This window comes from Clinocottus analis, unplaced genomic scaffold (assembly GCF_023055335.1).
Source record: "Clinocottus analis isolate CAN_PGR_092001 unplaced genomic scaffold, fCliAna1.0.p SCAF_13, whole genome shotgun sequence".
Taxonomy (NCBI): Eukaryota; Metazoa; Chordata; class Actinopteri; order Perciformes; family Cottidae; genus Clinocottus; species Clinocottus analis.
The window spans coordinates 1664039-1688614 of record NW_027175854.1 but is presented as its reverse complement, the minus strand read 5'-3'; the positions used below and the strand labels follow the sequence as shown (position 1 = coordinate 1688614).

Below are 24576 nucleotides of genomic sequence, written 5' to 3'. Positions count from 1 at the left end.
TTTCTTCGTCCATGTTTATGGTATTTTGCCAAACCCCATCACAAGACAAAGGAAGGATTGTTAGTTGTTCTGGTCTTATTTTGGGAAAGAAACACAAGAAATTAAACACAGTGTATCCCCTGAAGCAATGATGACATTTGCAAATAACTAGAAGAAATGAGGGAAGGATACAAATGTGAACTATTTCAAATAAACACATACAAACAATGCAATTTATTTACAGCACATTACATTTTTATGATGCTCAAAATCACCACGTTTGCCACATATTCATGGAGCATGGAGCATTTTGAAGATACACTGCAATCATTCGCCGACATGTATAGTCACATGTACAGGAGTTAATATGACCTTCTATTGAAATGCAGCCTAACCTTTACAACAAAATCAATAACTACACCCTCAAAAAATAATAAGAAGAGGTTTTCAACAACCATAAGATTCACAACAGATAAATGTACTCCATGTCTACCAGAAGGAATTGACGTCATTGTCTCCATTCCCTGTATATGTGTGTCGTTTCAACAGCACACAGACACGCGTGTGGCAGACATGATTTGCTCTGGAGCAGAACTCCTGCATCTGGACTCCTATCGCCTGAGTGTCACACACACCAATGCACCAGGGATATTAGCCTGTGTCGGCCTCTCTTTTCTTCCTATGGTCCATTCCTCCTCTTTCTGTGGCCTGGAAATTCACCAAGGAGCATCACATTTCTCCACGGTTCACTCAATATCTCACCATCAGAGAAACGCCCTAACATGCATGCCTCGGCTGGATGATAAAGTATCCGTATGTGCAGACAGAGCGGTGGGAAAAAGGGAGGGCGAGACTTATTCTTAGATTTTTTTAACCCCCGCAATGACATCCCACACGCAAGATGTAGTATTGCAAGGTGCAAGGCATTGCAACCTAATATATATATATATATATATATATATATATATATATATATATATATATATATATCTGCAGGACGTCAGTGTGAGAAAATGTAGGTTCAGCACTTTTGCAAGCATATATTTAAAGGCGTGGTGATATTCACACATGCACACATGGATGCACATCTGCATAAACTTCCGCCACAGGAGCGAAAACGCAGGGCACGCGTGTGCAAATGCAGACCCACGCACGCAGACCAAAACCAGACTAAAGAAGACGAGAAAAATGCATAAAATCCACAAGAGATCATTCATCACAACATTTAAAATTCCATCTTCATAGGGAAAAACAAACCCCTCTGAAAATATAACTCATGCACTGCTGGGTGTCCATAAATCAAACTACGCGGAGAGGGGAGGCAGCCCGGCGAGGACTAGCACCACGGACAAACGTGTTCATTAATCTCCAATAGGATGGCAGCTTTGCAGAAATGCAGTCCCGCACACTCCCCTTCGTGTGAACTTCTACATTAATTCACCCTGAAGAATGGCAAAAAACAAACGCATGAAGGCTTATGTTTCATGTTAGCAGCGGAGTGATAATGGAGTGATATCGTGAGGCTCTGCAGCACCATTACAGGAAACTGCAATGAAAATAATAAAATGTTCAAATCTCTGCTTTTGTGCATTTTCTGGAGCTTCGTGATGCATTTATTCATCTCAACGCTGCTACCACATCAGTTGATTGTCAAAGGAATGTAGAGAAAGAGTTCATTTGTCATGATAACTTTGGGTAATGGCACTTTTTACAATTACACCATGCACTGGTAGGACATACTGTCATTCAGACCTTAATTACCCTGCGTACACTCAAATATAAATACTGCAGACTTATTGTGCAAGTACCATTAGAATACAGAGGAGCTAAAAGCTTTACAAAGCTCAAGCACTCCTCCTAAAAAACTATATATATATACCACATGTCAGCTTTTCCTTTTTGCATCTCTGTTAATTTGACTCTGTCACTTCTGTGCCCTTAAGATTCTCTCAAATTCCCTTTTCCTGTATCATCTCACATTGTTTTCCTCTGCACTTCCCACCGTTCTCGCTTTTTGTTCCCTCTCCTTCTCGATTACAGCGCGTCTGTCTGTCTCCATTCCCCTTCATGTTTGATCACATCTTTCTTCCGCTCTTCAGTACAACAGCCATATAAATTCACACTGGCAGATGTAGCCATGAGGGAAAATGGGTTTTCGGTTCATCTTCAGACCCTACAAATCCCTGCTGCTTCAGTCCTAAGTGACTTCATGGGGAGGAGATTGGCTGGAAAGCCCATAATTCAACTCTTTTTTTGTGTGTTATAGGTTTATTTCAGACCGTGATTATTTTCCTTAGCCTGCATTCTTTTTTCCTCTCAATAATGCTTCAATTTTCCAAATTTGCATGTTATTCTTTCCTCTGCCTTCTGTTCTCCTATCTGTGCCCTTCGCCTTCTCTTGAAATTTTCATTTTCTAGCTGTGCCTGCTTTTTACATTTCACTTCCTATCCAACCGTTCTACCTTTTCCTCTCCACTGGGGATCATGTTGCCTCTTTTCTCCCCTGCCAGGCTCACTTGCAATGGTTTCATCCCTTCTCACCTTTTTTTTTAATCCTCAGTCTTTTATAGATTCAATGTAGAATCTGGCACCTGCACTGAAGTATTCAACACTTCCTCTCACATTTTTTTATAACAGATATTATGGCTGCAATTTCCTGAGATTAAACCATTACCATAGTTTAGCCATGACAGTCTTCTTCAAACCAAGGACGAAGAAGGACAAAGGCAGGTCTGTGCATTTATGTTGAACTTGTGAAAGTCAAAATGATATGGGTGGAGTGCACAACCCTCAGAAGAAACCTGCAAGTGCTGGACAAAGCTATAAAAGACTGAGTTATGAGTAAACAATATGTATATTATTCAAATCATGCTGCCATTATGGCTGGTTTACTTTTTGTGTTTTAATGCAGAGATTTATGGCAAAGTACACAATCTCCTGATGCGGTTCTTTGGCTGAGAGAAAAATACATCCATGCAGTAGCAAATATGACCACAATACCGAATATTAATTGAGTTTTCTCTCCATTAAATACACATTTTACCAAAAATATCCACCGCGATGTGAAGTCAATGAACAGGATTGTGTTTTTCCTGCTTATATGTTTAAATGAGGGTGACTTTAATAAGTATAAGTTTAGGAACGTTGTTGCACCTCGTATTAAGATAATACTCTATGTATTACACAATGATGGACGGGGTTATTTGGTCACACAAAATCACATTTGATTAGACACATGAATGCTTTAGAGGTCAAGATGAGTCATCAAGACTAGTTTTGTGTTATACAGGAAGAGAAAAGAAGAGGATATTGTTGTAAGAATACTAATAGCACGTTACATATTCAGCATATAACAAGAGATAAAAGAACAATTAACACAGCGACGCGGGATCAGGACTCGGAAAATTAATTTTTCATTTCTTTGTCTGACAAATAATGAAAGTTATCAAAGTTATCATAAGGTCAACTCACTAACATGCAAGGCGAATGACTGGCTGCCTGAACGTCACGATAGGGACAGTAAAGCCAACCAGATCACAGACACCAGAGCAGTCTGACTAGTTTAGTAAACCCACAGCAAAACCTCATTGGATCATCGAGCTGCAGTTCATGTGAATCACTGATGTATTGCAGACGGTTCCTCCCAACATCTTTTTTGGGAGTCTTTCGAATAAGCCAATAAGTGGAACCCGAGGTGTTTACTAACTCAGAGCGGTCAATACAGCTTCCTGATCAGTATTGGATCTCGCTGTTTGTTTTTGTGTAGTTATTTTTTGGGGGAAAGGGATAGTTTAGAATAGAAAGGTGGTTGTCTGAGGTGCTCCTTCATAGTCAGTGAATTAGCTACAGGAGATGACACAGGCAGGAGTATCAACTCAGGAGCACTTCTGCAGGGGAAACATATTTTAGCCACCAAAATAATTGCTTTGCTGCCTCGCCGTAACTTCTGCCTGCTTCTCCAAACTGAAGGTGTGCCGACTGACTTCAGAAACATACCTCGCACGACCCCATTTCAAAGAATTCCAACTATTCCTTTGAAAGGACAAAACAATACGATATGCTCTTTTAAGTTACTTATTTTCAAGCAAATCAGGTTCTGTTGCATGTAATATGGTCAACATTGACTTTTGCAACATCGGGCAAAGATGTCGCAACATCTTGAGTTTTTTTTTTTGGAGTTGTTTTGCTCTGGCATTGTTTCTGCATAATTTCTGCCGTCGTGTCTAATCTCTGCAATGTGACTCTAACTCTGATGGCGTTTCTTCTCTTGAGGACAGGAATAGCACAGTCACCATGGATCCCTCAGATGTGTCACCTCTCTTTGGCACATTCATTCACGGAAAATAGCATATGTCTCGGCAGACGCTTTGCCACATTGTATATTAAAAACATTAGTGAGCAGCATTAAGTCAAAGGGAGCGACGTTAATTGTAAATAACTGCATGAACCTCTCTATCGTCTCTTTCTTCTCTTCCTTCGCAGTGCACGTTTCAGAAAGAGTCAACAATACGTGGCCTGAGTAGAAAGTGGTTATAAATATGTAAACACACATTGTAGCAAGTTAATTGATAGAAGCATTACTTAATCAAACGCTCAAAACACACATCAAACTCTTCAACAGCCAGGAAGTTTGATGATCAATTACATCGACGTGTATATGTACTTTGGCACAACTGTCTCTTCTGTGATCCTATTAAGCGTCTTTGTGCATCAAAAACAACGAGACTCAGAGCAAACACATCCAACACATGCTCTCCGGTTGAGCCACCATCTGTGCACAGTGGAGGCTGCGGCTCGCTAAACCCTAGCATTCATCTCCTTCCTGTTCCAGGGGGAAGATTGGACTGTAGCAATCTTTCGGGTATTGTTCAGCGCAAATCACACTGTGGAATAGTCCCATGCTGAATTCAGAAAGTCAAAATAGAAGAGAGAAGAAACAAAAAAAGCAGATGACGTGCCACGGATGGCACGCCAAGAAGATACTCATGTATGCACACAGGTGTACACGTGGGCTGCCCACACACACAAACAAACGCACCCTTAACGCCCTGTTCTGTGTGTCAACAACAACATCATCTAGCGCGCTCTGCAACTCTTTTTTTCTGTCATCATCTTATATTTGTCAGCCACCCACTCTTTGTTACACTGCCCCCCCTCTCAGTGTTGTATCAGTTTCTCCCATCGCTCTCTCTCTCTCCCAGCAGGAAGTTAAAGTGGCATGTGCCTTAGCATCTGCTCTCCATTCTCTCCGTCCAACTCCAAGTCGCAGCGTGAATGACAGGACTTGGCTTTCTGGTTAATGTTTCCTCTCAGGCTAATTCACCTTGAAGAAGCCATGGCTGTTCATTACCTGGACGCGCAGACAAATAACTTCTGCTCTCAGAGACGTGATGCAGACTGGCGTTAGCAGCAAAAAGGCTATTAGTTTCATACCAGGTTCACAGTACACAATCATTGTGTCGCTGTGTTGGATGAAACTAATATAGTCGTCGCGTGTTCTTGTGCCTTGGCAGAGAGAATTGACAGACTACATGATGGTGTCTGACCAATCACAGCTTGCCATCTTTCCCAATCTGCATTATGTCACCAGGAAGGAGTTGCTATAGGGACAATACTTCTGGAAACCACGATGAAAGCAGACGATGCTCAGTTTCAATGTTCGACATTACCGCTACTTTGCATGAGCTCTATGTTTACTCGGTAATAGCATTGTTTGTTTGGTTGTTACAAATGTAAAGCAAAAAGCCACCCGTCTTCGGAAGGTCGGTGCATAAATGTGTGTTGAATCTCGATTTGTAACGTAAAGTTTTTTGATGTCAGTAAAATAATCCATTTTGAAATGACGGAGAATCATTTGAAACAGTCCACAGCCCCGGCTACGTAAATCACTGGAGAAATTACACTGACGAAAAGCCCGTACCTAATCATAAAAATCTGATTACACTGTGATTGAAAACTGAATGAAAATCTCCCACAGTTTAACTGGAAAGCACCAGGTCGACCTTTCCATTTTGTTTCCCTCGCCATGGGAACTAATACATGTTTCCGTCATCCACTCCCAGGTCTTTTCCATTGCTTTGATTCCCATCCCTTCATTACTCCGCCTCTCTATCCTCCCCCTTTTACATGCCACGGTGCTCCATCCCACACAGGGAAAAGATTCGAGGCCAGATAATGCTGTCTTGAGCTCTGGCCGTGTGAATTATAACGGAGAATTAGGGCTGATTTGCTGGTGGAGTGCAGCTGCCCACCCAATACCTCTCTCCCAGGAGTGTCAGCTTCAGCCCATGCATGCCCTACACCCACCACTTTCCTCTCAGCCAGACTAACAATAAGTCAGTCCAGACCTCGACAGAAGGATGAAGTCTGCGTCTGTAGATTACAGAGATAAATGACATCTCACTTCATAGGTATGCAGTGCTTTTTATGTTTAAAGGATTTAAAAGCCTGTCTTTACAGGCCATGCCATTCATTTAGCAGTGCCAAACAAACAATATAATACAATGTGCACCCACAGTGTGATTGCACATTGGTACTTAGTTGCTTGCTATTGTCTATGTGTCATAGCATGCAACCAACACGGCTAGTTTTGCTAGCTGGTTGTCCGTGTTGCAGTGACTAAAAGTGCAGTGGAATTGTTTTAGTCAGGAATGTAACTCTGTCTGTTTGTTATGAACAAAAAAAAAGATCCTCCAGAATTGAGTAGCATCGACTGAATTGAAATGTTACTGAAATAACAACAACAGTCTGTTTTAGGAGCATGATAGCAAAGTGTTTTGGATCAGTAATGGAGGGGAAAGGGACCTCTGCATTATCTCTCATCTAACTTTAGAGCGCATCCTGATAGAGAACATCAGTATTTACTCAAATCTACAGGGGGCATTCAGGTAAGCATTTCCCATTATGCCTCAGTGGGCATTTCAAAGTAAAATCAGACATGAATTTGTTTTGGTCGTCCTATGAATGAAAACTGTTATCTTTTGTTTCAGTTCCCCCAGATTGTTTGTTGTACCGATGCATACGGTTCAAGGTAAATTAGGTACAAACAAAATATATGAATTAATATTTATACACACACACACACACACATACAAATCTGTATTTTAATTATAGCAAAATGGAAATAATAAAAATAGATAACTGTGCGTGTGTGGAGAACATTAAATATAGATGACTGAATACATAAGCTGCAACCCATGAGGGAGTCCTTCAAGGAAGAACATTTAGCATTTTAAAACCATGTACATGTTGAAAAAAATGGTTCTGCTCTAGATAATAGCTTGCCTTTGTTTTTTCACACTATTGTAATAGAGCCTGGGTATATTTCTCAGTATAATGACATCCCATGATGCTCACTGTTTGCATGGTAACCAAATGTAATTGCCTGATGACCATGCACCACTGCTTGCTCATTACTGTGGCAAATTAGTGCTGGAAAAGAGGAGACTGCAATGCTCCCACAGCCGAACAGCACCCCCACCCTCCCGCACTACATTATGGTTCTTCCATTGGCTTTCAGAAGAGATGAATTACATCTGCACACTGAGACAGTGGAAGCCAACTGTAAGCACACACCCGCCCGCCTCTGTGACATTTCAGAGAAAGACATGTGATTAGAAAGGTAATGCCAATATTTGCAGTGGTGTCACGAGGGGCCAATACAGCCTTTCTACAGCTGTTGATAACAAGGCAATAAGAGGGCATGGACAATGAGACCCATGGGGTGACTTTGATTGAGAAAAAGAAAGGGCTGAGGAATGAAAGGGGCACCGAATGGATTTTTGCTTTTGTTAAGATATAGGCATCAGAGTGTGGACAATGGGGCATACCTGTAAAGAGCAGCATGTGAGGAACATAAAGGTGGACACACACACACACACACCCACACACACACACACACACACACACACACACACACAGTAATTTGGTTTTCCCATTTAGCTTGGAGGGGCATGTATATACTTTGTAAAAATGTGTTTCAAGGCTTACAAAGATTACTCATACTGTTCTTTTTGCTGTGTCGTCAGAAGCAATATTGTGATATTTAACAGAATAAAGAAAAAAAGAAAAACATACGGCTAAAATTGAGAAATGAATAACTTTGCTTTCTGCTAGAGAAAGGAAGATTGTTGCCTTCAAACCTTGCGAGTGCAATGTGTGTGATTATAGGTGTTTGTAAGGGTTAGTGTGTGCTTGTGCTGGTGCTAACCAGCATCAGAGGCAGCTGGGGACTCAGCCCTTGTTATATTCTCTGTCGTCTAGCTTGAAGTGAGGCCTTTATTTGTATCTGCAGCTGTCTGCCAAGTGTTACCACAACGGCTTGTGAGAGTAGACCTGTCAGCGAGCGCCAGCAGATGAAAGGGAGCATAGTCTTTGTCCATTTGTGCCAGATTCAATCAAAAACTGTCCCCTCTTGCTCTACCGCTAAAATGCCTGGTCATTCGCATGCTCCTCATAGCTCCGCCTCTCTTATATCATGTTATTCAGTGGAGTGTTTTCCAACAGATTTTTTACTCAGGCCAGGGGGTAAAACATAGACGCCTGAAGGGAACATGTCAGTTTCTGTGCCGTGGAGCGGGCGTGGTCCTGCAGTGACGACGTTGCTTTGTAAATAAATGCTAATACCAGGTCTTTATGACTCTCCCGAGCCCAATTCAAACAGCACAGATGTTCGCAATTGGTACTTGAGTCATCGATAGCTGCTAGCGAAACACATCTGTGATCGTTAGTCCTAAGGGGAGAGAACTTAAGCAGTTAAAATGTACATTAGTGGCAAATGTCTACAATACTTTAGTCACTTTAGTTACAGGGACCATGAAAAGAACAGGCAGAACAGGGATGAATCAATAGTGAGAGAAAAAAAGCAGATAAGGGGTGGGGGAAGTCATTGGTCTGATAGCTTACGGTAGTTAGCATTGCACAGCTTGATTGTGCTATCTTTAGGGTTCATAGAGGTTAATGAGATATGCAGTGAAGATGGTCTAATTCCCAGCAGTAAATATCTGTGAAGTGATCAACACATAAAGAACTATCTTAACTGAACATCCTCATTTTATAGCAATCAAAACTTAATGTTGGAGTGAAGAACTCTAGTCTCTATATCGCAGAAGAGAGAGAGTCTTCTTGGTACTTGTTCCCACTCTACAACAGCCATATTTATGTGCTTATGATTATCACTCCTGGTTTGAATTGGCTATCACAATTGTCATTGTATTACCCTTTACATTTTGAGAAATGCAGCAAGGTCAATTTCAGATGTGGCTCAGGCTTATTGTTATTGTTTATAAATGAGAGATAGTGTTTTCTGTTAGTTTGAGGATTGGAGTTTGCAGTTTACAGATGTTTTGAATGTTCCGAGGGGTTGCAACTAAATATTTCTACAGAGACCGTATTACTGATTGTTCTGTTTATTGGTGTTCAAATCCACAGTTTCACCAAGAAATTGTTTCTTTTTTTATTTCCCCTGAACAATATATCTATTGTAGCAGGCTTGAATTTCAATCCACCCACCGACACAGTGGTTATAAAACTAATAATGTAAGCCATTCCATGTACAATATGCAATTAAGTAGATATGTAAAATTCTTAGGTAACATAGTTTTTTTTCATGCATCTATATCCTCTCCCCACACTTCCAGAATATATCCAATTATACTCTACACATGCATGCGAGCAGTCAAAAGTACATGCATGAACACAGTTATTCAATAATCTCCAGGACCGCATTTTTCTAATGTTCCCCGAACTCCTGGTCTCTATCGGTAACTGTTACCCAGGCAACAGAACAGACAGAGAGAAGGTGGATGAATGGGCAGAAGTGAGAAAGGGGAAGAAAAAAAAAGATTGGAGGATGCAGACACCTGCGTTTTGTCTATTAATAGTATTCTCCCTTTTTCACTTGCACAGCCAGTGGAAGTCTGAAGAGAACTAATTTGCTTTGGTCATGACTCTTGACCATCGAACAAGTGCTCTATTACGATGGTTTGTCTTTCCAAGCATGCACGTGCTGCGTATATGAAAAAGGGACAGCCCGATCATGTACGTGGTGTGTATCAGTATGCCTGGACAAGTTAATGTCTGTCAATGTTCTCTGAAGAGATAGTGATTAAGATAACTATTTTGAAATGTGCTAAATAGGAAATTGCCAGCCTCTGTATTGCCTCACACAGCTAATAAAATAACAGCAGCACCACAGTGGCAGTGTAAAATCTTGAGTTTTGAACATAGACTGTATTTAAGGAGTCGACGTAGTCATCGCGACGTCACCCTTTAGTTTGTGAACCATCAGTTTGAAGCCTCGAGTTCAACGATTTGACCGTCGCCATCTTGGCTTTTTCAAGTCATCCTGGCTTTTTCCTTATTTGGAATACGGAGGAGTGACATAGCCGTTGTATACAGCTCTTCTAGTTGCAGCGACCTGTCAATCACATTACGCTCGCCCGAAGGCATACTCCACTTAATGGTCTACTTTTCTCTAAATGAGACCATGATTAACTAAATGAACATCATGATGTTTTGTAGAAGATCATAAAGTCATGTTTACCGAGGTAATAATTCAAAATAGGGTAATTTTCTCACAGACTTCAATACGATCTGACTTATTGTTTTGCAAACAGAACAGTCGCCCCCTGATGGCCATTAGAGAGAATGCAAGTTTTAAGACACTTCTTCATTGGCTTCAATCGTCAGAACCTGAGGTTGCCGCCTCGGTTCTGACCCTGAAGTTCCAGTTCAACCTGTGCCATCAATTGACAAGAAAAGTAACATTAGCAGTGATTTTGAACAGACGTGAAATAAAGTAGCTGCTACAAATTACTGTTATTAGTAAGATAAAAAAGCAGAAGACATAAATTAAACTGCAGCTGTAACACCCATTGCCTGCAGACGATGTTACAAGTACAGCAGCTATATTACTCTCTTGGGAATCTTCAATGCTTACATCATTTCCTTAATTGGTGCAGGTCTGACGAAGTTCAAACAGCTCCACTCGTGGAGAATATGGAGAATATGGAGCCACTAAAACTAACTGCATTCTGGGTAAAGAAACTATCCCTTTACATACAATGCATCTAAAACACAGATGACTATGAAGTCCAATGGGTTATTACCAAAGTATACGAAAATAATAACTTTAAGAATGTAGACAGTGTGTAAGCGAACAAATTCTATGAAGTCCAAATGTATTCATTTTGTATGACTTAATCCATTTAGAGGCAAATACATTGCATTAGGAAGCGATCCGTTCTGTGCTACACTCATGTCACAACCAAAGTCTGGACCCGAGCCACCGTGACAGTGGCACAGTCCTTGAAGCAGCAACACAGCACCTGACCATGTGTTTCGTACCGTGCGGAAATCTGGGAACAGAACCGCTATGAATTAGAACATGCGGGAACCATGCCAGGAAGCTTCTGCGAAGAGCTGCTTGTACCGTTCTCTCCCCCACGGATACAAGTAAGAGACGGAGCCATCGCAGAACACATAAAGAACATCTTGACCTACTGCATTCACATATGGTGTCACTCGCTGTAGAGGATCATAATGCATACAGAGGTCTGTAACAAGGCTCCTGCCCTCCTTAAGGACTAATTAAAGGAAATTACACATGTCATACTGGCCCCAAGTGTACTAAAGAGCTCACATCCAAGCTCTGAGCGAGAGGAAAATACCTGCACAGACAACTGTAAAAACATATACAGGTAAATGTGACTCATATATGATGGTAACTCCTAAACATTTCTAAAACTGCTTACAGTCATCTTCCTTTTGACTTAAAAAACAAAACAAAAACAGAGGGAACATTTATTCCCAGCTGATTTTCAGAAATGTGCAATGTGTCCCATAATTTAGGATGATGACGCATTCAGAGGATGAACACAGATTATTCAAGAACCTGATGACTGAGTTTTGCAGCAGACATGAATTTATGAGGTGAAAATTATGAAACATCATCTTACTCGTTTCCTAATGACGTCCACAGTATCATCCCCAACAGTATGCTGTGACACTAATGGCTCTGGTTAAGAACAATTAGCGACGCGTGAAGCAGGCCTTTCATTGATTTAATGGACAGGTGGGAAAGGTGGAGACTAACTTGTTTGTGTGACCAAGCGGAGCTATACAGGACCCAAAAGTAAATATGTGTTCTCTCGACAGTTACGTCTTTGTTCTACCTGTAGGGGAAGTTTGAATGTTACCCCAATGCTAACGTTTTCAGGGACATGCAAGGTAAAACAGTTGCAGGTGTGAGAACAAACTGTCTTTCAAAATGACCCCAATGACTACGCCCAGAACAGGGACAACAAATCCCACTCCTGCAACTGGGCACATTCAGAGAGTCCCAGTGGATGACAGAGTCACCCCAATGTGACTGTATGTTGTAAAAAAAAAAAAGAGGAGAACACTAACTGCTGTTCTTTATGTGAGCATCTAATAGCAGGTTGAAGTAATTTGCCAGTGATTCACCAGACAAAGATTCCTTTTCCAAATGTATAGTGATAAACATAAATAGCCACATTAGTGACCGGGACGCCTGGAGGAGTATACTACTGGGAGGAAAAACCTCTCGGTGGGTGCGTTGTTATCGAGCACCTGTGCTAGTTGTGGATCATCTATAACGGACACTATGTGAGGAGGTCAGAGCAGTGGCATCAGCAGTAATTACAGAACTCATGGACCTGAACATGAAGAGCATTGGAGTTATACTCAGTAGCCGAATCACGAGACAAGCCACTATCCTAAATGTTCATCTTTAGGAAGAATCTCCTACCTCCAATGGATGGTTGGGATGATGCAATACATTATGTGTGCTCTAATATAGCATGCATGCTGTACAGGCTGTATGCTTGTATTGAACACGTTTACTCACTCAGGTTGCAGGGAAAATAAATTCAGCTTGTTCAAATAAGTGGCCACCAGTGATGACTAGAAATATATATATATATATATATATATATATATATATATATATATATATATATATATATATATATATATATATATTCCATTTGTTACATCACAAAAAAAGAAAAATAATTATCAATTGTTGTAGAACCCTTTAAAAGGCAATTTGCCTGTCTGTTTTCTTGTGTGGAATGAGTTCACAAACAGAAGGTTGACTTTCACACGACCTCAATTGTCAGAAAGGGTATGTAGAACACTAGGGAACCCCCTCAAAACAAATAAATGATGCCCCCGTACAGAGAGCAAGAGATTCATCAGTGGAGGGAGCTCAGGGCCGCTCCCCATGGCAGCATTCACCGGGGTGGTAGCAGGGCTAGAGGGAAAAGCTGAAGGCCGTAGATATTGTTTGGTTGTTGCAGATCGACAGCATCTTCAATGTAGTGTGAACTGGTGAACAGTGCTGTACGTTGTCTCTTGGCACAGCACTTAAGTGGTTTGAATCCTACTCAAAGAACCGACAATACTTTGTGCCGGTAGCTAATTACAGAGCTGACTAGGATGACATGTGGTGTTCCCCAAGGCTCAATACTGGGGCCTCTTCTGTTCAGCATCTATATGCTTCCACTGGCTCAGATTATGAAAAACAACAAAGTGTGTTATCATAATTATGCAGATGACATACAAATCTACATAATAATGTCCCCAGGGAACTATAATCCCATACAAGGTCTGGCTAAATGAAGAAATGAACATCTGGATGTGCCAGAATTTTATTCAGTTAAATAAAGATAATTGTTATTGTTTTTGGTCCCAAGGACGGACAATTGAAAGTAAGCGCTCAGCTTCAATCACGGATGTTAAAAACCTCAAACCAAGCCAGAAATCTAGGTGTAGCTATGGATTCAGACCTCAACCTGAACAGCATAGCAAGACAATTCAGTCTACTATCATCTGAAGAATACATCAAGGGTTAGAGGACTTATGTCTCTACAGGAGAAACTTGTCTATGCATTTCTATTCAGTCAACTTGACTACTTTAACGGTGTGTTCACAGGCCTCTGTAAAAAGTAAATCAGAAAGCTGCAGCTGTTGCAGAACGCTGCAGCTTGAGTCCTCACTAAGACCAGGAAAGTGGATCACATCACTCCAGTTCTGAGGTCTTTGCATCGGCTTCCTGTCAAACAAAGAATTGACTTTAAAATCCTGCTGCTGGTTTATAAAGCACTGAATGGTTTAGGGCCTAAGTAGGTTTGTGATCTGCTGCTACCTTATGATCCATCCCGACCCCTCAGGTCGTCTGTTCCAGGAGTCAGAACAAAACATGGAGAGGCAGCGTTCAGCTTTTCTGCTCCACATATCTGGAACAAAGGTCAGCTCCTTTAAATCCAGATTTAAGACTTTTCTGTTTGCAGCTGCATTCAATTGAACCAGACTCAATGCTGCATTTCACTACTGCATTTTATTTCTTAAACTGCACTGTTCAAGGAAAAAAAAAGTCCCAAAACTTCATGAAAGATGAAATTGGATTACTCAAATAATCAACATGGAAAAGAAAATTTAATAAAATGTGCAATCCTCATGCCACTAATCACTTCTCAGTGTGCTTTCATCATTAAACACCTTAACACAGAAGGATTCATCAATATTTATCTACTCAAAGTTGTTTGTACTCTGATCAAATTGAGAACTGCTTCACATCATGTGCATGCACAATCATTTGAAAGAGGAACTATTTTCATTCAATCGTGGTTCCTACACAACACAGCAAGGTCTGTGGATTATCTTGAGCATCACTCGCAAAGTTTCATTTAGTCCCAACATATTGGAGAGAAGGCAGACATCTCTAGGCTGATATCTCAGATCTAGACAGATAAATAAAAAGGAAGTCTACGGAAGGAAAGAGAAATATGTATTTTTGTCAAGCCACAGCCTTTGATATACTTCTTAAGCCTGTAATGCAATGTGCAAGTAGAATTTAAGTGATACATACTGATCTGTAAGGATGTAAAGGAGCTTAATTAATAAAGCAGAAGAACAATCGGCTCCCTAAGCAAATAATTATTATTATATCAATAATTTATTATATAATTTATTTCTTAACTCTTCTTAAAGCTTCATGTCAATCTCTTAAACTGCAAGCTAACAGATTACTTAACTATAGCACTGAGCATGTATTCATGGCACATTAACAGACACAGAACCAAAAAGGTGGCTGAAACAATAATAAGCATGAAAGCAATTCAAACGTAACTGGCCTGGGCGTTAATGTAATAATTTGAAATGTCCTCACCCGTAGAAGCATTATGGGTGCCTGTGCCGTGGCATTGTGAAAATTAATTAATGGATGTAGCCTCCGATTCCACAGGAGCCACGCCAGACTCAAATGCTCGATGACCCAGCGCACTGATGGCCATATATCACCAGTGACTGCTTAATTATAAGGAAGTCATTTCAACCGTGTAGGGTGCACCATGATCTTCATGCATATCCATCAGGACAGAGATAAGAATAGTCGAGCTCCCATTGTGAGAGTGCAGGAATAAGAAAATGACACAGTTATATGCCCAATTTTAAAAAAGCATTGTAATTAAAGACATGTTTTCCATTCATATTTTACAGGCATATTTTGTCAATGAGACATGCCTAATTTTCACTTTGTGTTGTCTTATAGACCACCATCTATAGGGAATAGATAATTATGTGCCCTAACGTGGCATATGAAAGGCTCTGAACTGTCAGCCTTTATTGCATCTCATTTTGGTAAAATACTACCTGTCCTCCCAGTGAACTCAAACATGTCCGCTTCTTTGAAAGATCTTCCCTGGTGCTCCACACAATATGACTGACTGCCTTTTCCACTGAACTCCATATTCAAACTCCCACTGCATTATATCATTCACACTACTGATGAGAAAAAAATGCAATTATATCTCACCTATAATTCTTTTTTTGTGTCACAAAAATGTCCTATATATATTGCATCATGCATTGTGCACCATGGATTTTTTTTTTTTTTTGGTGTCGAGGTTGGATTGAGCGGAGAAAATTGCTTTTTCTCTGTGATCCGTCATAGCGGTGGGGTGGGGGCTTTGTTTAAGAGCTGCTTCAGCACATCTCAGGGGTCTGATCAAACCAGTGGTGTGACTCCTTTCTGGAGCCAAACTGTCTGGTGTCAGACGTTAATAATTCCATAGGTTGTTTTTTTGCCATTGTATGTCTACATTGCTGTGGAAGTTCTTTCTGAAATGGTTTGAATGACGTCTTTGCTCTGATGGTGTGAACAGATGTATTATGCTTTGTGTGTGTGTGTGTGTGTGTGTGTGTGTAGGTTTTTTATGCGTACTGCCTCAAATGTCCCCATTTTTTGGAGACATTCAGTGACAGTGATCTGTGATCTCCAATTAAGCACTTCCCTTATACTGATATATGGAATACTACTCTTCCTGTGATTATTAATCACAGTTTGGCTCCAGCTAGAAAATCTCTCAAAAAGATACAAATCAAAAGGAGCCAAGCAAAGACTGAAGTGCAAGTTTGACGAAAAGCCAGCTGCACAAATAAAATCCTTGCAATAATAGCTCGAGTGCGTGTGATCTGATTTGATTTGATGGCACAGTGCAAATCAAATTATGTCAGATAAAGGCCACCGAGCACGGCAAGGGAGCAGAACGTGGTGGAATGCCAACATGAAGCAAAGAAAGATTAATTGTACTGCAAAAAGTGAAACTTTTCAACCTCACAATGAAAAAATGAAACTACGTGAACTAAAACGACAACAACCCACACTTATCTGATTATTTTCTTTTGAATGCAGTATATTCAGGAGGTAAATACATTATCCAGACGCTACTATTGTAGTCTGGACCCTAACCCCTAACCCTATTAATTGTTTGAGCTGTGTTAAGATGTTCCGTGCATATGTGAACAATGTTTTGCAGCATATTAAATCTAATCTAATTTATACAATTGTATTACAATGCATCGTCATTGTCGCTCAACACAAAGCTCCACACATAACATTCCTGCCGTGTTACTTTGGATTATTGTGAAACATTTTGAGCACAAATTGCTACGTATTAGGCATCGGCATCTTCAGAAATTAAACACAAAAAGACAAATAATGACAAATGCTTGAGCAAGATTTTAAAGAAGAAAAACAGAACGAAAGAAAAAACAAGCACATTTATTTAGAGAGCTATGCATTGAGCTTAGGAAAAGGTACAAGGACACCGATGGGCCACAATGTGTTTCAGTGAAGGAATGCCACGCTTTAAGTTGTAAACATGTTGTTGTCAGCACCGACGTCCACGAGCATTGCCAAGGCCGATATGTTCTTTACTAAAGTCAGCATGGCCAGTTTATGGATTACGTCCGCTGAAGCTTTCACAGAAACCTTTTTCAATAAAAATACAGGAAACATTCAGCAATAAGGAACTTTATGTTCCGGCTACAAAGGAATATCTTTTACATATGGGAGAATATTCCTAAAAAATGCTACCAATGTCATTCATAATAATAATAATTCATACCTACAATGAAAAAAAAGAATACTCTTGAAACACAACTGCTTATGAGTGTGAGTCACTCATTGTAAAACAAATCTACCCGGTGGCTATGTCAGCCTACTGTCATTTCAGCCTGCGTAAAAACTGATACCTGTCTCTGTCTGCCGCCGTCATGCGGTGGCGAGACAGCGGAGGGGAAGGACAGCAGAAAGCGGGGAGAGTTGGGAAAACGATTGTTTGATTGAGTGAGAAAGTGACAGCTCAATGCCAGAAGAATAGAGTGCTCACACTTCAGTCTGGCCCAGAACTGACAGCATCAGATATTGTGATGTTCACTCAAAGAGCCAGGAGACGCCTCGGGGGCCGTGAGGCCAAACCACCAGACCTTCTGTCCTGCTCCGACCGCCTCCAGGCGCTTCCCCTCTTCTTCCACACTTTCTTTGAATTTTATACAATATTATCTATGCAACGCTCAAAAAAAGCTCAAAACAATTCCTTAAACTGCAACTCCTTTTTTTTTTTTCACCGGATGAAACAAGGGGTGGGGAAAAAATCGATACAGCACAGTATCGCGATATTTTGCGTGGCGATATTGTATCGATAAATAGAAGTTAAGTATCTTTTTTTATTTTATTTAATCAATTCTAAGCGTTTTGGTGACAATTTTGTTGACAAAGTTTTCTTTTGGGGACAATTTGCGGTTGAAAAAAAAATGTAATAAATCGCATTATATCGCAATACTCAATGTATATCATATCGGGACTTAAGTATCATGACGATATTGTAGCGTGGGACCTCTGGTGATTCTCACCACTAGATAATATTGTTACTTGTCTGGACTCAAAGACACATGGGGTGTTGTTTAATCGTGGATATGGGCCAAGGATGAGAGGAAGAGGAGCATAAAGAAATCAAATTCAGCGGTGTCTAATTATAAAGATGCACGAGAGAAGGTCGAGTAGAGGACAGCGAGATGCAGCCAAGACAGCGAAAAGAGGGAAGGTGTGATCATTTATTATGAAAATACTTGTAATAATATCAGAATTAATTAATCCAAAAGCAACACATATTCTTTGACAGTCTGTTGTGCTCTGTGGTCTCAGGAGGTTTGGGCATATCCCAGCATCCTCTGGGCTGAGAGGCTACGGCCTGGACGGGTGCCCACGTGACAGGAGCTAACACACGGACACACGACCACATTCACACTCACATATGGTCAATTTAGAGATGCCAAGTAGAAACATATTCTTATTGTTGCTTTGGTGTAGATATTTTAGTCATACATATATTAGCATACATGGAAATATATTAACACAAATAAAATATAATGCATACCTCCAAACACAAAATAAATGCATACAAAATGAGGATGGAAACCTTGTGGCGTTTGCTCAAGAGCAGGATAATTTATTAAAGAGTTTATATCTGAGTAAAGGACGTGTTAAAGGTCTGACTGTTGAAGAGCTCAAGAAGTTATTACAATCTACGAGAAAAAGTAGAATTGAAATTCTTCTTTGTACACTTTGACCAGCTGCAACTTAAATGGCCGATATACTGAAGGACGAGTGCAGAAAACAGTTTGGAGGAGCAGACAATGGTGGGACTGACTGTTTCAATGTTGAGCTTTTTTTAAACGCGAACAGAAAAATACAAAAAAAGGCTATTTGCAAAGCAAAATGATTGTCGAAATAAAAAAAGGAAAACGTTTTTAAAGGACGGCCTTGTACTGTTAGCAAGAACACCACAGCATTTGAGGACATTTTCCTTTTTACAAAACAGAAAAAGAACAAATAAACTGGTTAAAAATGAATGATGGCTGAACTACGTTTAGCTTTAGTTTCAGAACTCTGGTTCTGTGCACGGTGGCGCACACCGCGTCACACTGTGATGACTTACTGTGACACTTCAATAGAATAAAGCCATTATTAATGCTATTACAAGTCAAAATGTCTGCTGTGAGAAAGGTCCATTAAATAAATATTATCACCATTTAACATAATTGAAAGCCAGATGTTTTTATCACCTTGCTGAGAATAACGTTTTATGTAATAGTGAGATTATAGTGTGCTGATTCTGATGGTAAACATTGAACATGCTTGCAGTGTCATTTTGCCTTAATGATTATAATAATACGACTAATAATAATACACACAACAATCATTCATGTGTAATATTTGATTCACTTCAGTCCGATTCTTCGGCATCATCATTATAGTGTTAGCCACACCTCATTTGGAAAAAAGTTCCTAAAGTGTTTGAGGCTGAAGGCCAGAGCGCTGACCAATCACATCGCAGCCACTTCCACCACCAATCAGTGTTGAAACAGCCACACGGAAACTGCCTCATGTCTTTGCGTTGCAGCAAATTCCCATCCTAAAATAATCTTTCCAACTTTCCTCGATGAATGTAAAATGGAAGTAACTGACTTCATCATTAGCTATTAGGGTTGCTGCGCCGGAGCGATGCTGCGTGCAACCTGGGAAAAGGAGCCTGATTAATAAGCCATGTCGTTATGTGGGTGGAAGATTGTTTTGTAACAGTTGAAAATAATAGTATTTTAAAAAAAGTATGAGTAAAAAATTGTCAAAGTCATTCATGTTGACGTGTTTTTGGTCTTCCCTCATTTTGCACGGGATCCTTAGATGGATGTCGCCCCGAGCCTTCTCCTTTACAGCTCATGCCTAAGGCCGGCTCAGGGTGGGGCCGCGAGGGTAGAGAAGAAAATACGGAAACAACAGAATAGGTGCGAAAAACCGATGGCGACGTGACAAGGTCAGACGCTGGGAGTGGAGGACAGTGCTTTAAAAACACAGCCAGGGGTATTCATCAAGATGAGATAAAGCACCTCGCAAATATCAACATCCACGGAGATGAGACGATGTTACCAAATATGTCTGTAGAGAATGCAAGCAGAGAGACAGAGAGAGAGAAGATGGGCGATTAAAGCACACAAGGTGGCGGCGGTGCAGAGGTGGATGTTATTGATAATGTCGAGAGGGGAGAGAGCCTTTTGTTTTGTGCGTATGTGTGTGCATGTGTATGTTAGGGAACTTCTGCCTCAGTAGATTTAGAGCAATATCTATAAATCCCTATGTGCCACAATCATAAAGATGAAAAATCCACTGGCACACATACAAGAGTACAGCAATGCGTATTATGACAACACCTCAAACCATCGTTCTATCCACCTGCTAACACTTGGTAAGGCAATGCTTCAACCTGTTGATGCTCCCACATAGTCTGACAAGAACTCATACACCAAGAGGTGCAACACTGCTTCTGTAGCTCTATTTTTACCAGACTGGTTTGATATTTGAAGATACTCACCAGCTCGTCGACAAGTCCACGCTCATCTAGGATGTGTATTATCACCCCAAGGTGGCTCAACGGACTCGACCTGTCTGCGAGTGTTGCATATGTTGAGGCTTTAAACTTGTGTTTGAGCCATCAGCTTTAAAAATTGACCCTCTTTGATTAAAAAAAAAACCTCTTTACATATCTGAAGGTGAACCGCTACTTAATTAAACATCAGAGTGAATGAAGAGGGTCGAGATCGACAGTTCGATCCCCGGCTCCGCTCGTCCGTGTCGGTGTGTCCTTGGGCAAGACACTTAACCCTGATTTTCCTGGCGCAGGCTTCTTCCTGTTGTGTGTGAATGGGTATGAGAGGTTGCACCTGCCATCAGTGTGTGAAGGGGTGAATGATGACATGTCGTGTCAAAGCGTTTTGAATGTGTTAAAGCGCGATACAAGAACAGTCCATTTACCACTTAAACTGACTCTCCTTATTTAGAGTCAACCTGTAAGTCAGGCCACGCCCTAAAGGATCTTCAGAAAGAAGAAGGCCCAAACAACAGTAACCTCAGACAGCACAATCATGACACAAATAGAGGGAGGGCACACTTCCACGCAAAAAGATGGCCAACAGTGGTGAGTTTCATAATGCATTTTTCTTCCATTGTAATTCTATGTATGTTTACAACCATATCTCACAATCGGCGTGGTCGTTTGTAACTTACCATCACTGAGATGTGCAACAGATGCATGTGTTCGTGCAGGCCGTGAGCAGGCTCCTGGGCTGAGGGTTGTGTCGTCTGGGCTAGAATCTCAGACTCGGTCATGGACACGTGGAAGTACAGCGTCCCATTTTCCAACCACTGCTGCTTCCAGTGCACCTGGGAAATGTCTTCTCCTGTACCCGACATCTCTGCAGAGGACGGGGAGAGAGGAAAAAAGGAACAACATATAATCCATGAAAAGTTCACAATAAATCTGTTTTATTAATGTCTGCTCTCCTAACCTTATTGTGGGAGAATTCCCTCCCGACAAATGAATAAACAAACATCTAACTAGCCTTTGAGGAATAAACCAAAGTTCAAATGTGACTGTTTGGTTATGCATTAGCATCACCGTGCAGCTTAGTTTAGTTCAGTCTTAGCACACATCCACTCAGTGCTGCAGCGAGAAATCTTGAACTCTTTGAAAGCTGGACAGAGTTCTTAAGCTTTCATAATGTTGTGTGTTTGTGCAGCTGGCTCTGGAAGCATTACTGCTAAGCCAGTAATGCCAGCATTGCTTAGCTGCTTTGATGAAATCTTTATGATGGTAACTTTTTCACCCATGGTATTGAAATGCATAATTGACAAGATTCACAAATGTTAAAGTCATTATAAACAATACAGCACTTCTATTACAGACAGAATGAGGTAAGAGAAGCTTGTTCTTGCACATTTGTTTCCACTTTTTTTGGACAGGGAAGAAACACCAACATAAAATCTCCGCGAATGGGAAGACAATTGATTTATCAAGCTCGATTAAATTCATGTCCAAAGCAGTTGTAGAAATGCTGTTTCACCATTCAATGTACTCTGCTTATCTGCATAAATCATCCCACATTTTGTACCAATATAAAACCATTAGCTCCAGGCCGTTGCTGGCATTAAGTATCAAACATCAAAGGGAAACTGGAAATGTTCAAAAGCGAAAAGGGGAGAGAAAAATGTGCAACATAATAATAAAAAATAAAACAGGCCCAATTGCAATTTATGGAGCAATGAAAGAGGGAGATGAAAAAAAAAGACAGGGGGATCACCAGTTTATCTGGATGTGGATCACAGCACAAGAATCTAATGCTATCAAGTGGGAGTGGTTGTTCAGTAGAGTACTGAGGAGCCTCAGGGAGCCTCAGATCGCGAGGCGTGATACAGTATTCGTCATGCGGCTGGGTGACAAGGGCAAAGACATCTGCTGACATCTCCTATCAGTGGCAGGTAGCAAATGACAAATGGCTTTGGGTGCAGCTGGTTATTAACCCGCTGACTCTGGGTCAGAGGACACGGATGGCCGGGCAGGGTTATGTGCGCTATGCTCAGTAGTGCCACGGGGCCCTGAGGTGCAGGGAGGGAGCATGCAGAACAGACATCCCCCTCAGAAAATGACAGCTCCCCTAACGTACATGGACGTGTACGGTGAATATAGACGTCTTATTACAATGCTCAATTAGCTGGTCGACAACATAATTAAAAGGGGAAATCTACCTTTTTTTTAAATCCATGATATTCCTGTGGTCTAAAAATAGTAGAAAATTAACAGATGTATTCCGAATCTAAAAACTGAAGAGCTAAAACAAAAAAGTAGCATAGTTTTAGCATGGTTTGAAAACTATAACTGAATCAATAATGAATTGGTGCAGACTTTATAGAAGGCGTAGGTTATATTAGAGCACCCAGGGGAACGTCCTGAGTATTTTGGGTGAATTCATTTGTTTTAAGAACAGATGACACTACGAATGAAATAATCAGTCTCCCATGCATTGCCTATGGAAGTTATACAAGATGACGTCACTTTTAGAAACATACTCCTCCGGTGCCTGGCTTTGAGAGAGAGAAGCAAGTATTGATTTGAATTTCTTCGGTCGTATTGGGATTATAAATCTAGGTGGTACACTTGAATACAGTCACAACCAGGCTGAAATTATTACTTTCAAAAACAAGAAAAAAATGTAACCTTACAAAACTCATAACATAGTGAAAATAAAATGAAAATGAAAGCACCATGTCCAGGAACAGGAAGACGCAGGACTTTATGTTTAATTTGATACATTATTATGTGATTAATCAATACTGAAAAGTGTATATTTCTGACTATGGACTCATTGATTACTCAGCAATAGGACAATGTACACATTATCTAATCATATATTATAATACACTCAACATTCTCCCTCTTGTCCTGTAAGCAGCGTTCTATTATTTTGCTGACGACAGTTTATGGTAAAATTTTGAAAGGTGTGAAATTCTTAAATCCCATAACTGCTGGCTATTCAACTCTTTATGTTTAATCCATTGCTGAAGATAACCTCCTTGACCTTTCACCTTGACGGGAGACGGAGCTTTTCTGCAGGGCGGGCAGTGAGGTGCCTCCCGCCATCTGGTCCTGTTTTAAACAGAGCGCATCAAGCTCCTGTCGAATTCACCGTGGAACTTTGCTAACATGCCATACGTGCATTCCAGATAGCTATAAATAACTTTGGTAGTGCACAGCACTGACACTTAGCTTGATCCAAATGAATAGTGATTTTCATGAGAACAACTGGAAAGTGGAGTCGAGCAGTAATAAAGGATGGATGGACAGTAATAGAGTTTCTAGGGCTGGTGCCTACCTGGGTACAATTGTTATGTAGATGAGGAAGCTCAGTAAGCATGCTATTTAAAGACAAAAGGATTGTGTGTGTGTGTGTGTGTGTGTGTGTGTGTGTGTGTGTGTGTGTGTGTGTGTTCTTGTCTTTTGTGCTATGAGGCTTGTCATTGGGCACCTGGCCAGACGTTACTGGGATATAGGTGAACGGCCTCAAGGTCTGCTAGTAATTCATTAAGAGGAACATTATTGATGTGTATGTGCGTGACTGTGTGTGTGTGTGTGTGTGTGTGTGTGTGTGTGTGTGTGTGTGTGTGTGTGTGTGTGTGTGTGTGTGTGTGCGAGACTGACTCCAGTATGCTCCCAGCAAGGGTGTTAGCAATGCAGTGTATCCCAAGGACAAGACAAATGAATGCACAATGTGTCCATTATGCATCACAATGACGTGGTGAAAAAATGACATTATTTCTGCCACAATATACGTATGAAAAAGGGAGACTGGCTTTGCGTAATAATCCATTTATCTGAACCCATAAGAGATCGTACTCGCAAT

General features: G+C 40.8%; 1 protein-coding gene across 1 annotated transcript in view; it reads right to left on the bottom strand.

The window, feature by feature from the left end:
- The window catches only part of LOC137783442 (astrotactin-2-like), a 218803-nt gene that overhangs the window by 158289 nt on the left and 35938 nt on the right, over nt 1-24576 (bottom strand). The window contains exon 2 of the mRNA XM_068573373.1: nt 21407-21594. Coding sequence (XP_068429474.1) covers nt 21407-21594 — 188 coding nt within the window. The remainder of the gene's footprint in view (nt 1-21406; nt 21595-24576) is intronic.